The sequence below is a fragment of the Amblyraja radiata genome, chromosome 3 (assembly GCF_010909765.2).
Source record: "Amblyraja radiata isolate CabotCenter1 chromosome 3, sAmbRad1.1.pri, whole genome shotgun sequence".
Classification (NCBI taxonomy): Eukaryota; Metazoa; Chordata; class Chondrichthyes; order Rajiformes; family Rajidae; genus Amblyraja; species Amblyraja radiata.
In genome coordinates this window covers 94,804,967-94,830,326 of record NC_045958.1, presented here as the reverse complement: position 1 = coordinate 94,830,326, position 25,360 = coordinate 94,804,967, and the positions used below count along the sequence as shown (strand labels likewise).

General features: G+C 44.2%; 1 protein-coding gene across 2 annotated transcripts in view; it reads left to right on the top strand.

The window, feature by feature from the left end:
• Window positions 1-24,704, top strand: part of LOC116971310 (PRELI domain-containing protein 1, mitochondrial-like) — a 32,505-nt gene extending 7,801 nt beyond the window's left edge. For both annotated transcript variants that reach the window (XM_033018392.1, XM_033018391.1), the window contains 5 exons: window positions 7,219-7,372; window positions 9,800-10,025; window positions 13,293-13,406; window positions 18,609-18,687; window positions 22,545-24,704. In XM_033018392.1, the coding sequence (XP_032874283.1) occupies window positions 7,281-7,372; window positions 9,800-10,025; window positions 13,293-13,406; window positions 18,609-18,687; window positions 22,545-22,672 (639 nt within the window). In that variant the 5' untranslated portion in view covers window positions 7,219-7,280 and the 3' untranslated portion in view covers window positions 22,673-24,704. The remainder of the gene's footprint in view (window positions 1-7,218; window positions 7,373-9,799; window positions 10,026-13,292; window positions 13,407-18,608; window positions 18,688-22,544) is intronic.
• Window positions 24,705-25,360: the final 656 nt, after the last annotated feature.

Below are 25,360 nucleotides of genomic sequence, written 5' to 3'. Positions count from 1 at the left end.
CTTCTGCCGGCCAGCAGCGGGGAGAAGGAATGACAGTATGTACAGCACAGGAGCATGCCCGTTGACCCCAATGACCATTCCCTGCATATCCATCTGCCTATCTAAAAGCCACTACTATATCTGCTTCCATCATCACTCCTGGTAGCACATTCCAGGCATCTACCACTCTATACTAAAAAAAAAAAAAAACTCCCCCTTGCATTATCTTTAAATTTTGTCCCTTTTACCTTAATGTTATGCCCTCTAGTCTTTGACATTTCCAGGCTGGCAAATGACAGTTTACCCTATGTTTGCCCCCATACATTTTATATACTTCCATCTATACATCTCTCAATCATTGATTTGTCCAACCTGTCTTTATTATTCATATATCATCTGATCCAGGCAGCATCCTGCTAAATTTATTCTGCACCCTCTCCAAAGCCTCCACATCATTGCTCAAATGGGGAGACAAGAACAGCCCAATCAAAGATCTATAAAGCTGCAACATGACTTCCTGACTCGTATATTCATGCTTTCTCCTAGTGAAGGCAAGCATACCATATGCTTTCTTTACTACTATATCTATTTACGTTGCCCCTTTCAGGAAGCTATGGATCTGGATCCTAAGATCTCTCTGCACATCAATGCTGTTAAGGATCTTGCCATAGGAGTGTATGAACGAACTGCAGATGCTGGTTTATACCGAAGATGGACACAAAATGGTGGAGTAACTCAGCGGATCAGGCAGTATCTCTGGAGAAAAGGGATAGGTGACATTTTGGGTTGGAGCCCATCTTCAGACAGATCCATGCCATAGGAGCTCTTGTACATTTTCTCCAAAGCCTCCATAACCTTCGTGTAATGGGCCCAACAAAACTGCACGCAATTGTCCAAATGCAGCCTAAGGGCCTTTTTGGATTTTTACTGGAGTACGATCAAATGCCGCAGTGGGATTTCAGATGAGTCATTAGCAAATTCTAGAGCTTAAAGCCAGAGTTGGCAATGGTGACCGTGAAACTATCAGACTGACACAGGAACCCTGCTGCTGCCCAAAGTGAAGAGAGCTGTCGGTTTCACGCCTTTCTGACTTGAGTGAGAATTTCAGAAGAGATTTTAAGTCCATGTGATTTAAAGCAAAGGGTTTAACAGGAGCGGAGTGCCATCACCCTTGGTGAAAACAACGTTTAGCTTTCAGTTAACACTTTTTATTAAAAATAAAGTTAGTTAATATGCCCACTTGTCACATTGCAAGTTCTGGGAACTCGCTGCATATATCCGCTGGCCCATTTCCTACTTTGTAACAGTGAGGATACTTCAAAACTACTTCACCCAAAAAAAAAGATTGAGGCTTCCTGGGGTGCAAAAGATTTGCTTTAAATTCTGCCAAAGTGTGGCCTGGATGTCCCCGCTTGGTCTGCTTATTCTTGGAAATGAATTGGCAGACAGAGAAGGGTCTGCTGTGGAGAATGGGAAATATAAGCCCATGTACAAGGTGCACGTTGTAATTGCCCCGTGCCTATTTGTACGGAGGATTACGTTCACCTTTGATCATCCTGCCATTAAGATGGAAAGGGTCCAGAGAAGATTCATGAGGATGCTGCCAGGATTTTACTTTGGACTATAGAGACACAGTGCAGAAACAGACCCTTCGGCCCACCAAGTTCATGCCGACCAGCGATCACCGGCACTGTCCTACACACTAGAGACAATTTACAGTTTTTTACTGAAGGCAGTTAACCTAAAAACTTGTACATCTTTGGAGTGTATGTGGAAACTGGGGCACCTGGAGAAAGCCTACCCTGTTACAGGGAGAATGTACAAACTCCGTACAGACAGCAAGGTCAAGGTCAAACCCAGGTCTCTGTCACTGTAAGGCAGCAACTCTACTGCTGCGCCATTATGCCGCCCTAGGACTTGTGGGGCTGAGCTAAAGGGAGCTGTACAAAATCATGAGGGGATTATATAGGGTGAATACACATAGTATTTTACCCAGGGTAGGCGAATCAAAAGCAAGAGGATATAGGTTTAAGATGGGTGGACAAGATTTAATGGAAACCTGAGGGGGATCTTTTTCACTCAGTGGGTATATGGAATGAGATGCCAGAGAAGGTAGTTGAGGCAGGTACTGTAACCAGCCATTAAAAGACACTTGGAATGGTACATGGATAGGAAAGGCTTAGAGGAATATGGGCCTAACATAGGCACATGGGACTAGCTAAAATGCTGTACTTGGTCGTCTTGGATAAGTTGGGCCAAAGGGCTTATTTCCGTATTGTATGACTCTAAGGTGACTCACCATCAACTTCTAGAGAGTAATTAAGAGTAATTAAGGATGGGCAATAAATTCCTGTTTTTCCAGTGAGGTCCGAATTCCAACAAAATGAATAAATAATATAAACACGTGATGTGCAAAGTATTGCAATAGTGTGGGACCTAACTACCTCTCTCCTTTGAAATGTTCCTTGGATCCTCCCTCTTGGAGCAAGCCTGGTATTCTCCACCTGGTGGAACCTATCCTTGCCCTTAGCATCTTCTCTTTTGACTTCTATCACTTTCTTCAGGTTAAAGGTGTAGCCATGAGCAATTGCATGGAGCCCCGCTAAGCCTTTCCTTTTTACTGGGTATATTGAATACTTGTTTCAAACGTAGCCTAGCACCATTCCCCTTCCCTGTCAGCATTAGATTGGGGCTGCTTCCTGCATTTGTACAGAAATCTTTGATTTTACCTCCCCTGATCTTTCTGTCTCCATCACAGGGAACCAACTATAGACTGTCATCTACAACAAGCCCACCAACTCCCACAGTGGGCTTTCCCTCCTTCCACGCTGCCTATGGCAAGGATGCTACCCCTTACTCTCAATTCCTTCATCTCCACTGCATCTGGTCCCAAGATGAAGCTCTCCACTCTGACATCCAAGATGTCCTCTTTCCTCAGTATCGTCAAAATCTATTATCTTATTGTGACTAAATGTTACATTTTATTTGATAAGCTGTGGGATGGCTTACTATTGGTTTAAAGGTTTTTAAAAGTCCACTATCCTCCTATCCTCAATGATTAATTCCGACCAATTAAAAATGTATGTTTGTAATTAGAAACGAGCAGCATTGACGTGGGCCCACTCAGTACGTGGACAGATGTATTGCACTTTGTACAACTGAGATAGACAGAGCATGAAGTTTATATTTAAAATCCAGATATGTTTTTTACCTCTTACTTCGCTTACTTGTACCTCTGCCCAGAGTTGCTACCAAATAGAGGCAATTCTGTGCACTTCTTTGAGGGGTAAGTTCTTGTTGACTCAGTGGTCTTTAATTTCTTCGAAAAGGATGATTTCCTGCAGACATTAGAACACTACAGAAAGCTTTTTTCTTTTTTTTTTGGCTCTTGCAAACATTGGGGCCTATCACTGAGCTACTTTTTGCGCTTTGTCTCATTCTAGTCAACTAGTTCAAATCAGAAACTCCAAAAGCAACAACTGATGCAGCAGGAAAGTCTCAAGAGTAGATGATCTCTCCATCTCCCAAGTAAATAAAAACAAAAAAAACATTGATTTAACATGACAAAACCTGTCCAGCAAGCAAGGGAGTGGTTTACCGTTTGTAATGACTTATCAAAGGCTGCCATAAAGGTGTGGTGGCACAGTTAACTGACAATCCTCCAAGCACCTGGATTTATAACAAACTTGAGTTCCAATCTCACCACAACCACTGGTGAATTTAAATTGTTCATTGCATAGTGCTTAAAGTGGTGTTACAGGTAGATAGAGTGGACAAGAAGCTTTTCGGTACATTGGCTGTCTTCTGTCAAGGTACGTGGTTTTATTCTGAGGTTATGGCCTAGTGGGAGTGGGAATAGTGTAGATGGGGCATCTTGGATGGCGTGGCATGTTGGACCAATTGTCCTATTTCCTTGCTCTTTGACTCTGACTCTAAGTAGGACAGTGGTTGGCCACCATAGTGAAAGATGGAAAGAGAGGGGGCTAACTCAGTCATTCAATGGTACTTGATAGCAGATGCACCCGCCAAATGGATGTTGGATCATGCCGTGCCTTGCCTTCTGACCTTGACTCGAGTGGCTTGTATTGTGCCTTATCTAGGCTTCCTCATGTTAAAAGTTGATGCTGAACCTCTTGATTCCTTGGAGACGCAAGGAACTGCAGATGCTGGTTTGCAACAGAATAACAGAAAGTGCTGGAGTAACTCAGCGGGACAGACAGTCTGAAGAAGAGTCCTGATCCGAAACATCGCCTAGTCATCTCTACAGATGCTGCCTGATCTGCTGAGTTACACACGCACTTTGTGTTTTGCTTTCTCTCTTGATTTCTTGCCTGACCTTGTATGCATTACAACCAAAGATCATACAGATTAAAGATCCGTCTATGATGTTTGATTAGAACCACCCCTTCCTTTGCATCACATGAGTCAGCTTTGGTGAACAATCTCTCAAGCAGTCTTGAAGCCATCGCACCACATGTTTCACAATGATACCAGCGAGCGTTCAGGAATGTTGGGTTTATTGACAATCCCTTGGTGCAAATTACCCCATTTTCTTTGTTCATCATTGACTAGCAAAGTTAGAATTGAAACAAGATTCGACAATGGCACAGCTGGTAGAGCTGCCAGCTCATAGCACCAGAGACCTGGATCTGATCTCGACCTTAGCTGCCGTCTGTGTGCAAATTGCATGTTCTCCCTATGACCGCAAGGGTTCCCCCTCCCAGTGCTCTGGTTTTCTCGCATTCCAAAGACGTGCAGGTTTGTAGGTTCATTGGCCTCTGTAAATTGGCTCTAGTCTATAGAGAGTGGATGAGAAAGTGGGTTAACATAGGACTAGTGCGAACGGGTGATTGAAGGTCGGTGTGGATTTGGTGGGCAGCAGGGCCCATTCCCATGCTGTGTCTTTCAATTAGTGAAGATGGCAATAATAATGCACAGAGCTTTGATCCCACAGGATCCCAGAGCTTTGTTACTGGCTTAGGTTTTGGGCACGGTCTCGGTTCTCTGAGATGTGTCAACCATTTTCTTCGAGCTGATTGTCATTTCAGTCAAGGTGCCTCTAACTTGTTCGTACACGTCTTCAGTTCATCAGTTGATTTGGCGATGATTGCTGTGTTTTATAGGACCCTGATACTCGGTGATCTGTGAGTTATTGCTCCCTGATGTTTAACAAGCTGTTGCCCATCCTCGTTCCAATTAGTCTGTCACAGTATAAGAAAGGTACCCCATGCAATCTTGCTTTTATACTTGCTTCAGTGATGTTTCATTCTTTCCCAAGACGGTTATCCTCACTCAGCCCCTCATTGAACTGTTTGTGAATGGCTAGATCTCACTGTGTCAAAGGCCTTTAGCAGGTCAACAAATGCAACATGTAGAGGTGCGTAGGAAGGAACTGCAGATGCTGGTTCGCACCGAAGATTGACACAAAAATGTTGGAGTAACTCAGCGAGACAAGCAGCATCTCTAAAGGTGATGTTTCAGGTCGAGACCCTTCTTCAGACTGCTTCAGGTCTGAGGTGCTGCCTTACAGTACCAGAGACCCGAGTTCGATCCTGACTACGGGTGCTGTCTGTATGAGGTTTGTAATTTCTCCCCATGTAGGCTTTCTCCAGCTGCTCTGGTTTCCTCCCACGCTCCAAAGATGTACAAGTATCCCTGGGGGGTAAAATTCTGAATCCCCTCTTGATTTTATGTACTTCTATAAGATGCATTGTGCTCCAAGGCATGTAATCCTAGCCTGCCCTACTTCTGGCAACAGCCTCATAAATCTTCTCTGCACTCTCTCCAGCTTAGTGGCATCTTTCAAGGTTGTTGAATGGTTGCGCGCTCATCAATTTTTACGTTTCAAACTTTGCTGTTTGTCTGCGCGTGTAATTGTTATTTCCTGTCCCATTGCATTAAGTTTGCATGTCTCAGTTATAAATCCAGCTACCCAATAGTTTACAAATTTACCCTGGTAAACTGCACTATATTTTTCACTTGGTCGCATTGATCGATCTTTATGCAATTATGTGGCATTCAGTAAATTATGAATCACAAATTAAATATGTGAAAATCTTTCAAATGATTAGCATTAGTAAATTTTAATAAAATGCTTAGTTTTAGAGATACAGTGTAGAAACAGGCCCTTCAGCCCATCGAGTCCGCACTGACCAACGATGATCCTGTGCATTAGTTCAATCCTACACACTGGCGACAATTTATAGAAGCCTGCAACCTTGCACGTCTTTGGAGTGTGGGTGGATCCCGGAGCACCCGGTGAAAACCCACATGGTCATAGGGAGAACGTATGAACTCTGTACAGGCGGCAGCTGTAGTCAGGGTCGAACCTGGGTCTCTGGTGCAGTAAGGCAGCAACTCTGCCACTGCACTACTGTGCCACCCAGTCCTGTTGATTGCTTGCTTCTGCGCTTCTGGCAATTATTTGCCTATTCATGGAAACATGGTAAATAGGTGGAGTAGGCCATGCGGCCCTTTCGAACCAGCACCGCCATTCAATATGATCATGCTGATCATCCAAAATCAGTACCCCATTCCTGCTTTCTTCCCATCCCTTGATTCCGTTAGTCCTAGGTCTAACTCTCTTGAAAACATCCAGTAAATTGGCCTCCACTGCCTTCTGTAGCAGAGAATTCCACAAATTCACAACTCTCTGGGTGAAAATTCCTTCCCTTTGCCTTTCCTTCCCTTTGCTTTTCAACTGCCTGTCGTCTTGCATGCCCTATTGATGTCCCCAGTAGCTTCACACATCACATAGGTGGCCATTTCTACCTCCATCAGATAGGTGGCCATTTCTTCCTCCATCACATCAGCTGCTCAAATGCTGAAACCCTCACGTGATCATTAGTTACCTTTTGGAACGGACTGCTTTTTATCAACTTTCTTCAAGTCTCCCCTCATTCTCCGACACTCCAGTGAGAACAGTCCGAGTTTGTCCAACTCTCCTTATAACAAATGCCCTCTAATCCTGGCAGCATCCCGGTAACCACTTCTGCATCCTCTCCAAAGCCTTCAAATCATTCCTGTAAAGGGGCGAGCAGTAGTGTACATAATACTCCAGATGTAGACAAATAGCATCACTCCACTAGCATGCAAACGCATGCTTGTATTGCATCTTAAACCAATGGCAATACGGAGATTGGATCAGCGGCAATCTGTAGCTCAAGGATCTAAACACTCTCACGTTTTAATTCGTCTTTGTGTTCTCCACACCACAGTCAGCACATGTTTCTGTTTCAGTCCATAGGTGATTCAGGCGCTTCTCTTTCTACCCGTGGCATTCTGGCGGTCAGGCAGCAACAATGGTAAAGCACTTCTTTGATTTATCTACTCTCCGGAGTTCCTGGGACCAAGTTGCCTCTGCATTTTGGCAACGCTATCCAAACCCCTACAGGTAGGTCGCAGAGTTGTACATTTAAAGTTTATTATATTTTTGAATCGCCCATTTGTTGAGAAATGTTTTGTGGGGTCAGTAGATTCGATCAGCATTTTGGCTCCAAACTATACTAATGCAGAGTATTTAAACTTTAGAGATTCAACGTGGAGACAGGCCCTTCAGCCCACCAAGTCCATGCCGACCAGCGATCGCCCAGTACACTAGCACTATCCTACACACTAGGGACAATTTATAATTTTTTGCTGAAGCCAATTAACCTAGAACCCTGCACATCTTTGGAGTGTGGGAAGAAACCAGAGCACCCGGAGAAAACGGGTCAGAGGGAGAACGTGCAAACTCCGTACAAGCAGCACCCCTAATCAGAATCGAACCCGGATCTCTAGGGCTATAAGGTACCAAATCTACCGTTGTGCCACTGTTCCTGCCCTTGAAGAATGTAGCACAGAAAGAGGTCCTTCAGCCCACCTAGTTTATGTCAACCATAAAACAGCTATTTACACTAATTCCACATCAAATGCCATTTTATTCTCTCCACCTCATCAACACGCATCAAACTCTTCCATTAACCTTACACACTACTGGTGATTTGCGGCGGCCAATTAACTTACCAACACTCGTCTCTGGGGGAGGGGCAGTCAGAAGAAACCCATGTGGCTACAGGGAGAGTGTGCAAACTCCATGCAGACAGCACCAGAATAGTGGATTAAACCTGGGTCGCTGGAGCAACAAGGCAGCGCTTTCTCTCCACCCCACACTCCATGTGTTTGAACCTGTCTGGAGTTTACGTATGAAGAATGAGCAAAATAATGTCAATGGTGCATCAGCTATTGTGCATATTTTAAATTGAACCTTTTATGGTGTCTTTGTGCGTTGGCATGATAAAGTTGTTCTCTGGACCCTCTCCAGGGCCAGCACATCCTTTCTCAGATATGGTGCCCAAAATTGCTCACAATACTCCAAATGCAGTCTGACCAGCGCCTTAGAGAGCCTCAACTTTACATCCCTGTTTTTGTATTCTAACCCTCTTGAAATCGAGTTTGCCTTCCTTACTACCGATTTGACTTGCAGAATAACTTTTGAGGTATCTTACACAGGTCCCTTTGAACCTCCGATTTCTGGATTCTCTCTCCATTTAGAAAATAGTCTATGCCTTTATATCTACTATCAAAATGCTTGACTCCACACTTTGCTATTCCATTTACCGGCTTGTAGATTAATTTGGCTTCGGAAAAAAAAAATTGTAAATTGGCCCTGGTGTGTAGGATAGTGCAGTGTATGGGGATCGCTGGTGAAGTTCAAGTTCAAGTGAGTTTTATTGTCATGTGTCCCTGATAGGACAATTACATTCTTGCGTTGTCAGAGAACATAGTAGGCATTTACTACTAAACAGATCAGTGTGTCCATATACCACAATATAAATATAATATGTGTCAGCACAGGCTCTGGCTGAAGGGTCTGTTTCTGCGCTGTATCTCTAAACTAAACCAAAATCATAAAAAATCCAGCAAATATTGGAAATCAAAAATAAAGGTATATCATCCTGTATGTACTCAGCAGGTCAGGCAACATCTGTGAGCTGAGAAACAGCATAGTGGGCAGCACAGTAGTGCTTTGCATGGCTCCTGCAGCTCGGATTCAATCTTGTGGGGTTTACACGTTCACCTCGTGACAACACGGTTCACATGTCCCAAAAGTGTGCTGTAGGTTAATTAGCTGTTGTAAATTAGCCTTGGTCTCGGTGAGTGGTTGGAGAATTGGGCAGAGTTGATAGCAATAGGGAGCGAAATGGGATGCAGGAAAATAAGTGGGACAATGGTATGGACAAATCGTACAGCATGGAGAGAGTCACCCCAGATGAAGTTGTCCAAGCCGACCAAGACGCCCCTTCGAAGCTGGTCCTATTTGCCCCTAGTTTGACCAATAATCTACTCGACCTTTCATATCCATGCTCCTGTCCAAATATCTATTAAATGTCGTAATTGTTCCTACCTTTCTTGCAGCTCGTGTCATATGTTTGCCACCCCTTGTGTGGGAAAGGTTGTCCCTCAGATCTCTATTAATATTTCCCCGCTCACTTTAAGCCTTAGCCCTCTAGTTCCTGATTCCCCAACTCTTGGGGGAAAAGGGTGTATGCATTTACCCTATTTGCAGCGTTGCTGAGAGCTAGCATAGCCTCAACGGGCTGAATGGATTCTTACATCGCAAGAAATATAATTGAGAACTGTGACATTTTGAGTTGGAGAAACAAGTACTGGCAGATGCTGGTTTACAAATAAAGACACAAATTAAGGACGTGGGAGAAAACCGGAGCAGCCATGAGGGACACCTGCACTGTCACATTGGGAAGGTGCAGTATGAGGACAAACATGGGCAAAAATCCTTGTTGTGGACATTTCCAACGGGGATCTCTTCTTCCCACTTCAGCAAACACGTATTAACTGAAGATGTGATTTACCGTGAAGTGACCTCGGACAACAAGCTGCTCTCCAGACGTCTGCTGACAAAGACCAACCGCTTGCCTCGATGGGGGGAGATGGTCTTCCCGACAAACCTGGCGCGCTCCGTCTTTGTTGTAGAAGATTCCATCGTTGACTTCCAGAACCGAACGTTTACCACATTGACGTGGAACATTAACCACAAGCGTATCATGGTAGGTACAACCTTTTCCTTCAACCGCGCGAGCCAGTGTCTGGGTGACGTCACGTTTGTTGTCTTCTCTGTAATTTGCTGGCTTTTAGTAAAGCTTCACTTAATGATGGCTATCTACCATCGTGTTGAAACTAAAATAACGTGCTGCACAAGTTTAGTTTCGTTTTGAGATACAACATGGAAACCGGCTATTTGGCCCGCCGAGTCCACGCTGACCAGTGATCATCTGTGCACTAGTTCTATCCTGCACACCAAGCCAATTAACCTACAAACCCAATCGTCTCTAGAATGTGGGAGGAAACCGGAGCACCCGGAGAAAACCCACGCGGTCACAGGGATTGCATACAAACTCTGTACAACAGCACTTGTGGTCAGGATTGAACCAAGGTCTCTAGTGCTGTAAGGCAGCAGTTCCACCACTGTGCCACCCTAAACTTCAGCTTTATATTGCAGCTTTACATGACTTTGGATAGACTGCATTTGGTGTATTGCAGCAAGTTCTGGTTGCCCCATTACAGGAAGAACGTGGAGTCTTTATAGAGGGTACAGAAAAGGTTTATCAGAATGTTGCCTGGATTAGAGGTTATAAGGTATAAGGAGAGGTTGTACAGACTAGGATTGTTATCTCCTGATCACCAGAGATTGAGGGAGGACCTGATAGAAGTATGAAATGAAGAGAGGCATCTATAGGATAGACAGTCAGAACCTTTATTCTTAGGATGAAAACGTCAAAGACCGGAGGGGATAGCTTTAAGGTGAGAGGGGCAAAGATATGCAGGGTAATTCGCTGCCAAGGATGGGCGATGGGAGTAAATATGATAGTGATGTTTAAGTGGCTTTTGGATAGGCACATGGATATGCAGGGAATGGAGAGAGATGGATCACTTGCAGGCAGAGTCGGTTAGTTTAACTTGGCATCATGTTCAGCATGGATGTTGTGGGCCGAAGGGCCTGTTCCTGTGCTGTACTTTTCAGCGTTCTCAAACTGAAAGTGATAGTGGATGCGCAAATGCTGCACTCTCTCCTCTGTTAGTCAGAAGGTGTGTTTCTTTGAGCAGTTTGAAGTGGCTAGCTGCTGTGCACAGCTGATTTTGAAAGTGCTGACTTGTGCGGGAGGCATCAAGGTTCACCTGGAAGTCGTAGGTTCCGTGGAACTTCCCCCATCTTAGTTTGCACTCGTCCATCATTCAAAACCACTTAGCAGACCGTAGCGAACAGAACCGCCAAATTGTGTACAACAAGGTCCCGCAAAGGTTAATGAGATAAATAGCTAATCTGCTTCAGCACAGTTGGCCCATCTCCAACTGTGTTGACAAGGCTGGCCTTGCCCAAATCCACTGAAAGAAAAACAAAATATGAGTGCAGTCCACAGTAACTCGCTTCAGGTTTTGCCCATGGACCCAGGTCGTTTGCTGAGGACAGTTTTTTTGGAGAGCTTAGTTCAGTTTAGAGATACAGTGCAAAAACAGGCCCTTTGGTCCACCGAGCCCGAGCCAACCAGCAATCTCTGTACACTAACACTATCCTATAGACACAATGGACAATTCAACCAAGTCAATTAACATACAAACCTGTATATCTTTAGAGTGGGAGGAAACCGCTAATCCTGGAGAAAACTCATGCAGGTCACGAGGAGAACGTCCAAACTCCGTACAGACAGCACCCGTCGTCACAGTTGAACCCTGGTCTCTGACACTGTAAGGCAGCAACTATACCGCCATGCCGCCCTTGCTAATTGGCGGACATTTCTTGTATGGCACCCATAGATGCCCCATCCAAAGCGCATAAATCCACCTGTATTCATCATAGCGTTTAACGTGTGCGGTGTGGAAATAACATCAAAATAAAATTTGCTCCTCGGTTGATTCAAAGTTAGGTTTTGGTTTATTATAGACCATGCACAGAGGTACTGCAAAAACCTTTGTATTGTATACCTTGCAAACATCAGATATAGAGTCGGGTCAAACTCAATTACAATAGGTAAAGCAATGGGCAATGATGCAAAGTGCAAAATATAGTTCTCAGCATTGTAGCGCATCAGTTCCACAGGCAGAGTCCAATGTCCACAGAGGGGTGGAGGTGAATCGGACAGTACCATGGCTTATGGCAGGACTGTTCAGAAGCCTGCTGACAGATGATGGGGAAGATGCTGTTCCTGACTGGTGGTGTGCGCTTTCAACCTTCCGTGCCTTCTGCTGGACGGGAAGAAGAAGAAATCACTGTGGTGGGACAAGACTTTGTTATGTTGGCTGCTTTTCAGAGGCAGCGTGGTGTAGGGTTAGTATAAATGTGCAAATCCGTCACACCGACCATATTCCCGACTCATCTTCATCTACACTTTACCCTGCCTCAGGAAAGCAACCAACATAATAAAAGACTGCTCGCATTCATTCCCTCTTCTCCCCGCTCCTGTCGGGCAGAAAGCTTGAAAACAAGTGCCCCAGATTCAGGAACAGCTTCGTTCCCGCTGCGTTCAGACCACTGAAGGGTCCTCCCATAAGCTCAGGATGTAGTCCCAATCCTGAGTCTGGTGCTGCACACTTTCAACCTTCTGTGCCTTCTGCCAGACGGGAGCAGGGAGAAGTCCGAGTTTGTGATTACTACAGATCACACAAAAAGCCGGAGTAACTCAGCGGGTCAGGCAGCATCTCTGGAGAGAATGAATAGGTTGGGATCATTCTATACAGGGAGTACAGAGAAGGTTCACCAGACTGATTCTTGGGATGTCAGGACTTTCATATGAAGAAAGACTGGATAGACTCGGCTTGTACTCGCTAGAATTTAGAAGATTGAGGGGGGATCTTATAGAAACTTACAAAATTCTTAAGGGGTTGGACAGGCTAGATGCAGGAAGATTGTTCCTGATGTTGGGGAAGTCCAGAACAAGGGGTCACAGTTTAAGGATAAAGGGGAAATCTTTTATGACTGAGATGAGAAAAACATTTTTTACACAGAGAGTGGTGAATCTCTGGAATTCTCTGCCACAGAAGGTAGTTGAGGCCAGTTCATTGGCTATGTTTACGAGGGAGTTAGATGTGGCCCTTGTGGCTAAAGGGATCGGGGGTATGGAGAGAAGGCAGGTACAGGATACTGAGTTGGATGATCAGCCATGATCATATTGAATGGCGGTGCAGGCTCGAAGGGCCGAATGGCCTACTCCTGCACCTATTTTCTATGTTTCTATGTAATTACTACAGTTGTTTTTGTGCCGTGTTATCTGCACAGAATGCGTTTCAAAAATCACATTTTCAATCTACCTTTGTTTCAGCTGGTGGAGGAAAAGTGTGTCTATCGTCCAAACGCAGAAAATCCAGCATGTACGCAGGTCCAGCGAGAGGCCTGGGTCACATCCAGTGTGTTCGGCTTTTCACGTGCAATTCAGGTACCGAACCCTTTCACTGACATATGGGTGACCTTCTACCACTAATTTCTACTCCGTGTGTGAGATGTTATCGAACAATTAGGCAGGTCCTCCATAATTTACCAGAAGTGGATGTGTGGGACCAAGTTCAGTTTATTTTCACCAGTTATTTGTAGGCATTGTGTCAGAACTCAAGAGGTTGGAGGGACAACAGGCCTCTTTGCAGTCTGTTTCACAGTCTCTGTGCCGTCACAAAGAATCTCTTGGTTCCTTGCACCTTGGGGGCTGGGCGTTGGGGTGTTAGTAACTACATGATGCGCTTGTCACATGTCACTTCACAAAGCATTTTCAGAGTGAACACAGTCAACGTGAGACAGCTAATACCAGGCTGAGCAATAGTTTTGTGCATTTTCTTGTGGTTGTTCACTAGCTTCGTCAAGTCAAGTTAATTGTCAGAACCACAAGTCCAGTGAGGTGCAGGTACAATCGAAATCTTGCTTGCAGCACCTTCACCGTCACGAAGAAACATAGGAAATAGGTACAGGAGTAGGCCATTCGGCCCTTCGCGCCAGCACCGCCATTCAATATGATCATGGCTGATCATCCAGAATCATGACCCTGTTCTTGCTTTCTCCCCATATCCCTTGATTCTGTTAGCCCTAAGTGCTTTATCTAACTCTCTCTTGAAAACATCAAGTGAATTGGTCTCCACAGCCTTCAGTAGACTCAGACAACATGTAAAATCACAAATCACGTACAGTTTATGCATGTTATGCTCCAATTACACGTGAATTGCACTAATTATAAAATTATAATTATTCTGCAAGACAGTAAAAACAAAGATGGCAAAAAAAGACATTAATGCAAAATACAATTAGAAGAAACAAGCCCAGATTAGTGCACAAGGCCACCTACTGACACTAGATTTTAATTTCAATCTCCTTTTAAACTGCAGTTGTACAGGGCCCTGGTGAGACTGCACCTGGAGTATTGTGTGCAACTTTGGTCTCCTAATTTGAGGAAGGACATTATTGCTATTGAGGGAGTGCAGCGTAGGCTTACCAGGTTAATTCCCGGGATGGCAGGACTGACAATTGATGAAAGAATGGGTCGACTGGGCTTGTATTCACTGGAATTTAGAAGGATGAGAGGAGATTGCATAGAAATATATAAAATTCTTAAAGGATTGGACAGGCTAGAGGCAGGAAAAATGTTCCCGATGTTGGGGGAGTCCAAAACCAGGATCAGTTTAAGAATAAGGGGTAGGCCATTTTGGTCTGAGATGAGGAAAAACATTTTCACCCAGAGAGTTGTGAATCTGTGGAATTCTCTGCCACAGAAGGCAGTGGAGACCAATTCACTGGATTTTTTCAAGAGGGAGTTAGATTTAGCTCTAGGGACTAAAGGAATCAAGGGATATAGGGGAAAAAAGCAGGAATGGGGTACTGATTTTAGATGATCAGCCATGATCATATTGAATGGTGGTGCTGACTTGAAGGGCTGAATGGCCTACTCCTGCACCTAATTTTCTATGTTAAAAGCTTTGCACTTTCCTTTTTCCTAATCTGACACCATTGAGATAATAATCTAACTCCTTGTTCTTGCCGCCAAAGCTTTGTCGTCTGCAAATTTGCTAGTGTTACTTTTACTTCCATCTTCTAAATCATTAATATATAATGTAAATAGCTGCGGTCCCAGCACCGAGCCTTGAGGCACTGCATTCGCCACCGCCTGCCATTCTAACAGGGACCAGTTTATTCCTACTCTTTGTTTCCTGTCTGCCAACCTATTTTCTATCCGTCAATATCCTATCCCCAATACTATGTGCTCTAATTTTGCCCAATAATCTCCTGTGTGGGACCTTATCAAAGGCTTTCTGAAAGTCCAGATGCACTACATCCATTGGCTCTCCTTCGTCCATTTTACTTGTCACATCCTCAAAAAATTCCAGATTAGTCAAGCAGGATTTCCCCTTATTAAATCCAGGCTGACTTAGACCAATCCTTTTACTGCCATCCAAATACACCGTTATTACTTCTTTAATAATTGACTCCAGCATCTGCCCCACCACCGATGTCAGGCTAACTGGTCTATAATTCCCTGTTTTCTCTCTCACTCCTTTCTTGAAAAGTGGGATAACATTAGCCAATCCACAGGAACTGGTCCAGAATCCTAGAACATTGTAAAATGATCACCAATGCATCCGCTATTTCTCGAGCCTCCTCCTTGAGGACCCTGGATGCAGACCATCAGGCCCTGGGGATTTATCAGCCTTCAGTCCCATCAGTCTACCTAATACTATTTCTCGCCTAATGCAAATTTCTTTCAGTTCCTATGTCTCCCTATATCCTCTGTCCTCTAGTACAACTGGGAGATTGTGTCTTCCTTAGTGAAGACAGAACCAAAGTACCTGTTCAACTCTTCTGCCTTTTCCCCATAATATTTTCACCTGTTTTTGCCTTCAAGGGACCCACGTTTGTCTTTACTAATCTTTTTCTTTTAACATACGTAAAGAAGATTTTATTATCCTTTATATTCTTGGTGAGCATACTTTCGTACTTCATCTTTTCACCCCATATTCCCCTTGGATGGCGGACTGCAGGAGTGGGGCGCCGTTGTGTATGGCTGCTCTGCCTGCAGTCCGTCCTTTCACCCTTTTTTATTTTTATTTTTAGTCCTGTTACTACAAAATGTTTGTTGGAGGTCTTCTTTTATGTGGTGGGTGAGGGGAGGGGAAGGGGGAAACTTTTCCTGGTCCCTACCTGGTCGGAGAGGCGGTTTCCCTCCGAGCTGCTTCTTCGCCCCTTCCTCGCGGCCTACGATCAGACTGTTGCAGCGTTTCCTGTCGGGATCGGCCGGGACTACAGCTTCGGCGGCGGTGCAGCGCTGGGACACCAACACGGCGTGGGTGATGTCTTAGCGGGTCACCGTGCGGTAAGCTCCGGAGTACTGTGACCGCCGAACAACATCCGAGGAGCTGTGGCTGCGGAGCGTCCAGTCGCAGGCGGCGCTGGATTTAAACACCGCGGAGCCTGGGATTCGAGATCACCAGAGTCGGAGCTCCAACCAGCGCGGTCTGAAGACTTCGGGTGCCGCGGTCTCCGGGGAGGAAGCGGCCGCTCCAGACATTTCCAAGCCGCCGAGGAGTGTTCACCCGATGCCGGCATTCCAGCTTTCTGGCAAGAGGGCCTGAAAACATCGGACTGGCTGCGGAGGCCACAAATAGGCCCCGACCTCGGGTGATCACAGAGGGAGAGGACTGAACTTTCTGATGCCTTTCCCCACAGTGGACATTTTTTATTCTGTTGTGGGGGGACGTTTGTGTTGAATTATACAATATGTTGTGTCATTTTTCTTAATTTTAATTTTTCTATGGATGTATGGAAGCTTAATTATTATTTTTTCTATGTAAAGCACTTTGGTCTCAACGCGAGTTGATTTAAACGTGCTATATAAATAAATTTACTTTACTTTACTTACTTTACTACTTTTTATTACCTTCTGATGTCCTTTGAAAGTTTCCCAATCCTCATATCCTCTTTGTTATGTTATACACCTTTTCTTTTAGTCTTATACTGTCCCTAACTTCCCTTGTCAACCACGGTTGCCTCTTACTCCCCTTAGAGTCTTTCTTCCTCTTTGGAATGAAATTATCCTGCAACTTCTGGATTATGCCCAGAAATTCCTGCAATGTTCCACCATCATTCCTGCTAGATGTGATTTTCCAGTCGACCTTGGCCAGTTCCTCTCTCATTCCTTCATAGTCCCGTTTGTTCAACTGCAACACTGACACTTCTGATTTAACCTTCTCCCTCTCAAATTGCAGATTAAAACATCATAATATGGTCATTACCTCCTAGTACTTCCTTTACTTTAATGAGTTCCCTTATTAAATCTGGTTCATTAGTCAACACTAAATCCAGAATTGCCATCTGTCTGGTAGGCTCCAATACAAGCTGTTCTAAGAATCCATCTCAGAGGCACTCTACAAACTCCCTTTCTTGGGGTCCAGAACCAACCTGATTTTCCCAGTCTACCTGCAAAATGAAATCTTCCATAACCACAGTGGCATAACATTTGTGCTGCAACTTGCACCCTATATCCAGACTACTGTTTGGGGGCCTGTAGATAACTCTCATTAGTGTCTTCTAACTCTTACAATTCCTAAATTCTATCCACAGCGACTACATCGTCAGTTCTTATGTCGCCCCTCACAAGGGACTGAATTTTATCCCTCACCAACAGAGTTACTCCCACCTCCTCTGCCCACCTGTCTGTGCTTTCTACAGGACGTATACCCCTGAATATTAAGTTTCTGGCCCTGATCCTCCTGCAGCCATGTGTAGCTCTGTAATCCCCACAATGTCATATCTACCAATCTCTAACTGAGGCTCAAGCTCATCCACTTTACTTCTTATAGCGCATTCATATATACTACTTTTAATCCATTAATCTCCTCACCTTTCACATCGATTCCTATTTCATTTGGCCATACTCTCCTTATCCTTCGTGAGCTTTCTGACCCGTTAATTCTGGTGTCTTAACTTTTCCTATACTCTCTTTCCATTTAACTCCATCCTTATATTTCCAATTTGTCGTCTCCCCCCCACTATTTAGTTTAAACCCACCTGTGTAGCAGTGGCAAGCCTGCCTGCCTGCCTGCCAGAATGCTGGTCCCCTGTCTGTTAAGGTGCAACCCGTCCTTTTTGTACAATTCATCATTACCCCTAAACAGATCCCATGAGCTTGCTTTAGTGTGATCAGCAGGTTGCTTGGTACTGGTGCCTTTGCTCAGTTTTCCCAATAATCCTTCATGTTTAGTTTAGTTTAAAGATACAGCGTGGAAACAGGCCCTTGGCCTACTGAATCCACGCCGACCAGCAATCACCTGTACATGCCTTCTATCCTACACACTAGGGACAATTTGCAGAAGCCAATTAACCTACAAATGCACGTCACTGGAATGTGGGAGGAAACCGGAGCACCGAGAGAAAACACATGTGGTCACAGTGAGAACGTAAAAACTGTCAGCACCCAATGTCAGGACTGAACCCGGGTCTCTGGCACTCTAAGGCAGAACTCCGCCGCTGTGCCACTCTACGATACGCTCAGAAGTAGCCTCCATAACCCCCTGCTGGAGTTCATCAGCAGAGTTGGGGTTGGGTCTGTTTATCCGCTGCTACGTTCTGCATGTTCTTAAAACCATTTCTTTTTGTACTCTAGGAATTCGGTCTTGCCAGATTTAGAAGAAATCAGATAAAAGCGACAGAAGGTTTTGAATATATACTGGCTAATTTGCAAGGTATGTGATTTTGTTTTTCCTTATTCTTCCCACCATCTTTGAGAATTTGTGTTCTTTTAGCACCAGAGGTGTTGAACATTGTGTCAGAACATAAGGGGTTGGAGCTACAGCAAGCCATGACTTGCTCCACTCTTCAGTCAGAGCATGGCTGATCATGGACCTTCTATCCCGTCCCATTATTCCCTCTGCCTAAAACAATCTAAATACTCCCAAGTGAGCAGTTACATTCTATTGAGGCAGAGAATTAACATTTTATGTCAATAAAACTTCCAGTCAGAATTTGTGATGAAGTGTGCTGGAGGTTCTCAACATGCCAGGCAGCATCTGTGAAGAGAATGGCCAGATGACACATTAGTTCAGGACTTTTCTTCAGACTTCTCCAGTCATCAAAGATAGACAAAAAGTGCTGGAGTAACTCAGCAGGCCAGACAGCGTTCCTGGAGAACATGGATCAGACCTCTCTTCAGACTCAATTGTGGGTCTCTTCGGGAGAGGTGTTGCATCTCCTGCTGTTGCAGGGGAAAGTACCGGAGATGGGGTTGGTTTGGGTGGGAAGGGATGAGTGAACCAAGGAGTTGCGGAGGGAACTGATTCTGCAGAAAGAGGTGGAGATGGAGGTGTGACTAGTGGTGGGATCCCGTTGGAGGTGGCGAAAATGTCAGAGGATTATGATGCTGTATGCGACAGCTGATGGGGTGAAATTGATCGATGGTCAGCTGGGCTCAATGAAGTAATGTCTCGTAATCTTTGGCCATCTCTCTGGGGGGGAGAGAAGGCAAGGTGAATTTTCCATCTCAAATACCGCCTATTCTGGCCCCAAAACAAGGAAGTTGAGACTATCAGATGACTAGCAGGCAGCAAATTTTATTCTGTCATTGGAAACCATTAATATAATGGGATGATTAATTTAAGTGCTGTTGATTCTATTGTAAATGTGTAATATGAAATTGTTGCAATTGTATTGCAAAGTACTTATCTTATACTTAAACTTTCTTTTAAATTCACTGTTTAATCTTGGCTCAGGACTGCTTATTACGTTAATGGATGAGTACCAATAAATTTGGAACATATGCAAATAGAAAAATATTTCTTTGGCAGATTTCTTTCACAGAAATGGACTCCTCCGTCGACCCCCAACCTTTAGCCTTTAATGCCGATCTGTCGCTCTAATGTAGCCTTGTGGGGCAGCTTAAAAAATATACTGATGTTCTGAAATCTGTCAATCTTTAAGAAAAAGGGGAAGTTATAATAAGGTCATAAGTGATAGGAGCAGTATTGCATCAGGTCATAAGTGATTGGAGAAGTATTCGGCTATTCGGCCCATCAAGTCTACTCCACCATTCAACCGTGGCTGATCTATCTCTCCCTCCTAACCCCATTCTCCTGCCTTCTCCCCATAACCCCTGACACCTGTACTAATCAAGAATCTATCTGCCTTAAAAATATCCACTGACCTGGCCTCCACAGCCTTCTTTCCCAGGATTATCAAAGACTAGAGGGCACAGTTGTAAGGTGAAAGGGGCAAAGTTTAAAGGAGGTCTGTGGGACAAGTTTTTTTTTTTACACAGAGGGTAGTGAGTACCTGGAACGAGGCAGATACGACAGTTGCATTTACGAGACTATTAGATGGACACATGGATACGCATGGAATGGATCACATGCAGGCAGAGAAAATTAGTTGAACTTGGCATTGTGTTCAGTGTGGACCTTTTGAGCTGGAGGGCCTGGTCCTGTGCTGTTCAATTTATGTTGTATGATTATCAGTCACGGTAACTTGGGACTTGTACAGTAAGAATTTACATCAATGATCGATTGATGTAAAACTTGTTATACCATTCAAAGAACTGCAGACGCTGGATAAAATCGAAGGTAGACTCAAAATGCTGGAGTAACTCAGCGGGTGAGGCAGCATCTATGGAGAGAAGGAATTGGTGACGCTTTGGGTCGAAACATTACCCATTACTTCTCTCCATAGATGCTGCCTCACCCGTTGAGTTACTCCAGCATTTTGTGTCTACCTTCTTATTAACTCTTAATGGGTATGCCACCATTGTTTATGCCTCCTTAACCCAAAAAGATATTCCCTACAATTATTTCCATTTGTTCAATTTCTTTCATTTGTTATCACCTTTCACACATGTAAACAACTCAAAGTCCCGCGTGCAAGGGCATCTTGACTTGTTAGATTAGGAGCTGGGGTGGGTCGTCAAAGTCTTTGTCAAAGAAGCTAGGTTTAAGGACACTCTTACAATTTGGTAAAGCATTGTATAGGCTCCTGAGCCTGTGTCTTGGGTACTGAAGATATGGCCATCAGTAGGGGTGTAGAATAACGTGGGCAAGGCCACAGCTGGTGGGTGTGGAATCTAATGGTCTGTGCCTTGTATCGGCAACATCAAAATCTCCAAAACCAAACTGAAAATTCCAGGAATAATTCAAGAATGCTTAATTGTCATATGTACTGGCAACGGGGAAAATGAAATTCTTACTTGCTGCAGCTTTGCAGGCTTGTTTCCTCAGTAGCGCATACATATATAACAATTAATAATAGTTAATAGTCCAATAAATAGCAATAATACTGGGTAACCATAATACTGCAAAACTGATGGTGGCCTGGTGTTATAGTTATTAATTTATCGGATTATTAATTACATATTTACGTGTTGACAACTCTACACCATTGAATCGTGAAGTATTGGTTGGCTTTATCCTGCCACACCTCTCGTCCAGTCTGCAGACCGGTCTTGACCCTAAACATCACCTGTCCATGTTCCAGAGAAGCTGCCTATCCTGCTGAGTTGCTCAGGCACTTTGTCTTTTTTTTACCCTGCGTCTGCAGTTCTTGTGTCACCTAGTATAACTGATCATTTGTAAACACAAGGAGCTGTATGTGCTAGTTTACAGAAAAGTCACAAATGGCTGGAGTAACTGAACAGCATCTCTGGAAAACATGGATGGATGAGGTTTCAAGTCAGCACCCTTCTTTAGACTGCTAGTTTATTGTATGTTTATTTGTGTTGCTGAGTGCCTATGAAGCTGCAGCCAGTAAGTATTTTATTGTTCTGGTCCCTGTGCATATGACGACTAATAAGACACCGTTGGAATCGGCTAAGAAGAGGAAATAACATTCCTCACTTGTCGCAAATTATCCTCGTCAGAGACAGTTTCAATGTAGTATCACTAAACTAAAGTTTTTAGATAGCAGCGTCCACATCACACAATAAATGTAGACATACTTAGACACAAAGTGCTGGAGTAACTCAGTGGATCAAGCAACATCTCTGGTGAAAAAAGGATGGGTGACCTTTCCGGTCAGGACACTTCTCCAGACTGATATCAGGGGGTGGGGCAGGGGAGGGGAAGAGCTGGAAGCGGGAAAAGACCAAGACCAATTTGGGCCAGCTGCAAATCACCTCAGGCAGGACGTTACCTGGTAAGTCCATTGTTGGCTGGGGAAGGTGTGATCACAAGAGAAACAATGGAGAATTGTGGAACTGGTAAAACGACTAGAGAGGAGGGAGGGGGCAAAGTGGGAGGAGAGGGTAGTATGAGATTAATTCAGCGTTCATACAGCTGGGTTGTAAGCTTCCCAAGCAATTTGATGTGCTGTTCCTCCAATTTGCGTGTGGCCTCACTCTGTCCATCGAGGATCTCCAATTTGCACGTGATCCCGACCCGAAAGATCACGCATCCTCTTTCTCCTGAGATGCTGCCTGGCCCGCCGAGTTACTCCAGCACTTTGTGTATCTTTGATATAAACCATCGTCTGCAGTTCTTTGTTTCTACTAATACAAGTTGTCACACCTTTCATTGACCTGATCTTTAATGTTGTGGGGTTGGTTTCTCTGTCGTTCCTTCAGGTGAAGTACCGCCCAAGACTTTAAAAGGAGCGACGGAGAAAGCAAAGGAGACCGCCCTGGCAGCCACTGAAAAGGCAAAAGATCTGGCTTCCAAAGCAGCACCTCAGAAGGCAAAGCAGTTCGTCTGAAAGCACCAGAGGATACCCGATCGTAAAAAGGCATCCTCTGTTCTTTTTGGTGAAGTGTACTTTCAACATGGTTCTTGGTTCCAAGAATATAGTACCAAAATCTCTAGGAATGACCTTCTATTGATTGCACTGAATGTTTACAGCGTTACCTTTTGTTTTGTGTTTTGGTGCTGACTGTTATCTGAAAGTCTTATTGTTTCAATGGATTCGATGAATACATACACAGAAAGGTACAAATGATTTTTATTTTTTTTTAAAAGCAAATTCCCAGGAATCTGTAACCTTCTTTCACTTGGCCCCAGGCCACTGTGAATTAGATGTATGTAAGAATCAATATTTTCAGAACTTTAGAAAAAAGTTTTTTTTAAATCAAATAAATGAAGCAATTAAAGAGAGCTCAGTTCACAGCATTACAGCACTGAGCAAAAGGCACAGTGGTGGAGGAACTCGATAAATCAGACGTCATTGGGCAGATGAAGGTTCTGGTCAGAACCCTTCTTCCGTCTGACCTGAAATGTCATCTGTCCATAATGCTGCCCGACCAGCTCAGTTCCTCCAACGCTTTGTTTTTAGCTCAGGATTCTGGCGTCTGCAGTGTCTCGCGTCGATAGTGAAACAATGTGAAGCCAACAGCAATGATTAAGCATTGAAATTGACCCTGTAAGATGAACTGTGTGGGTCCTTGGAACAGGTGGGAACTTTTATTTCCTCTGAGTGCTCTGAATCAAACTGGAAAGCAGATTTAGGGAATGTAATCAGGAAAGGCTTCTGTCTGATTTGGTACAAATTATTTATTTATAGTTGAGCAGAATTTTTAGCCTATGTTCAGGAATTTGTCTTCTCGGATATTTATAAGTAACCCTCGGTTTTAATTCTTGCAGGAAAACCTCACATTATTCTTTGTTTTGAATGCTTATTTTAATGAGAAAATGAGTTGTGCCGTTAATCCGGAAAGTGGTGACAATGGGCAGCATTTTGAGTTGGGTTTGAAATGTCACCTTCTCATTTCAGATGAGAATAGATACTAAAATATGAATCCACATTGAATGAAGAGCAGAGGGAAGGGCTGGCTGGTGGCGGTTTTCTGGTAGAATAATTCATCGTTCCGAAAAATAAGTTTGAATCTGAGCAAAAGATTGAGGCACACGGCTGGTAGAGCCATTGCCTCACAGCCCTAGATCCTGATCGTGGGTTCGATCCTGATCTTGGGTACTATCTGTGTGTGGAGTTTACACCTTCTCTCTGTGACCAATGAAAAGTGAGATAACATTGAACTAGTGTTAATGGGTGATCGATGGTCATTGTGGACACAATTGACCCAAGGGCCTGTTTCTACACTGTAACTCCAAAACTAAAATACATAGAACCAGTGCGAGCAGGTGATGGCTGGTCAGCATGGACTCAATGGGCCAAAGGGCGTGTTTCCACGCTGTATCTAAAAATAATAAAAACATAGAATTAGTGTGAGGTGAGTGGTATGTGGTCGGCATGGACTCGGTGGGCCGAAGGTCCTGTTTCCGTGCTGCATCTTTCAATTTAACTGAGCGGTATCTTTTAGTTTAAATATTTTTTTTTTTTACCTCGTGTTTCTCCTACTTGTTATTTGTTATTTTTCTGTTCAGTTTTACACCTTGCAACACACGGCTTTTGTGTTTGTGCGAGTTGTGCAGTGTGGTCCACGATACCTGAACATTCTTCTTGAAGCAGTCACGGCCGCAGGATTGCCCAGCCCGGGTCACCCAACCTATTCCGTTGATCCTGCTGTAGCCGTGTATTTTTCCACAGCAAGACCGAAAGGAGAACTGGTCAGCTGACAGGTATCATCGCGAGGACAAAAAAGAAAACAACGGGTTTTTCAAACCCGTGCTGACGAAACCTCTCCTGACGGTTAATTTTGTTGTCATTGTCCAACTGGATGGGTGAAGTTTACTAAATCTGTTTGTTTAGAGGAGTTTCTATGGATTTAATTGTCTCCAACCTTTTGGAACTGCCAGTATCTTTCTTAATGTTTAATAAATGGCAACTGGAACCAGTGAGTGGAATGCTGCATTTTTCTCCAGTGACGCTCCTTCTGTCCTGCTGCCTGTCCCTTGCTGTGCCCCTGCTGTTAGCCCGCACCTCCTGAAATGGCCATCTGTTCCGCATATGCACACGAGGCCGTTCATTAATTAGAATTCAAAGCTGTGAGGATTCAGCGCAAACCCACGACACGAGTGGAAGAATTGCATTTACGTAGGCCCGCCCGCCCAACTTAAAAAGATATGAGAGTCATACAACTCAGAAACAGGTCCTTCGGCCCTACACAATCATGCGGACCAAGATGCTCATCTAAGCCACTCCTGATGTTTGGCCCATATCCACCTCAACCTTTCCTAACCATGGTACCTGTCCAAATGTCTTTTAAATGCACCAGCCTCAATGACTTCCTCATGGAAATTGTTACCTGCACCACCACCCTTGTGTGGAAAAGTAGCCCCTCAAGTTCCTATTAAATCTTTCCCCTTTCATCGTAATTTAGTTTGGTTTGTTGCTGCCATGCGTGCTGAGGGTCAGTGAAAAGATAAGAATATACATGAATACAATCAAGCCGTCCACAGTGCATAAATAAAGGGTATAACATTTTGTACAAAGATAACATTGAAGTCCAATTAAAGATGGTTCAAATGTCTCCAATGAGGTAGATGGGAG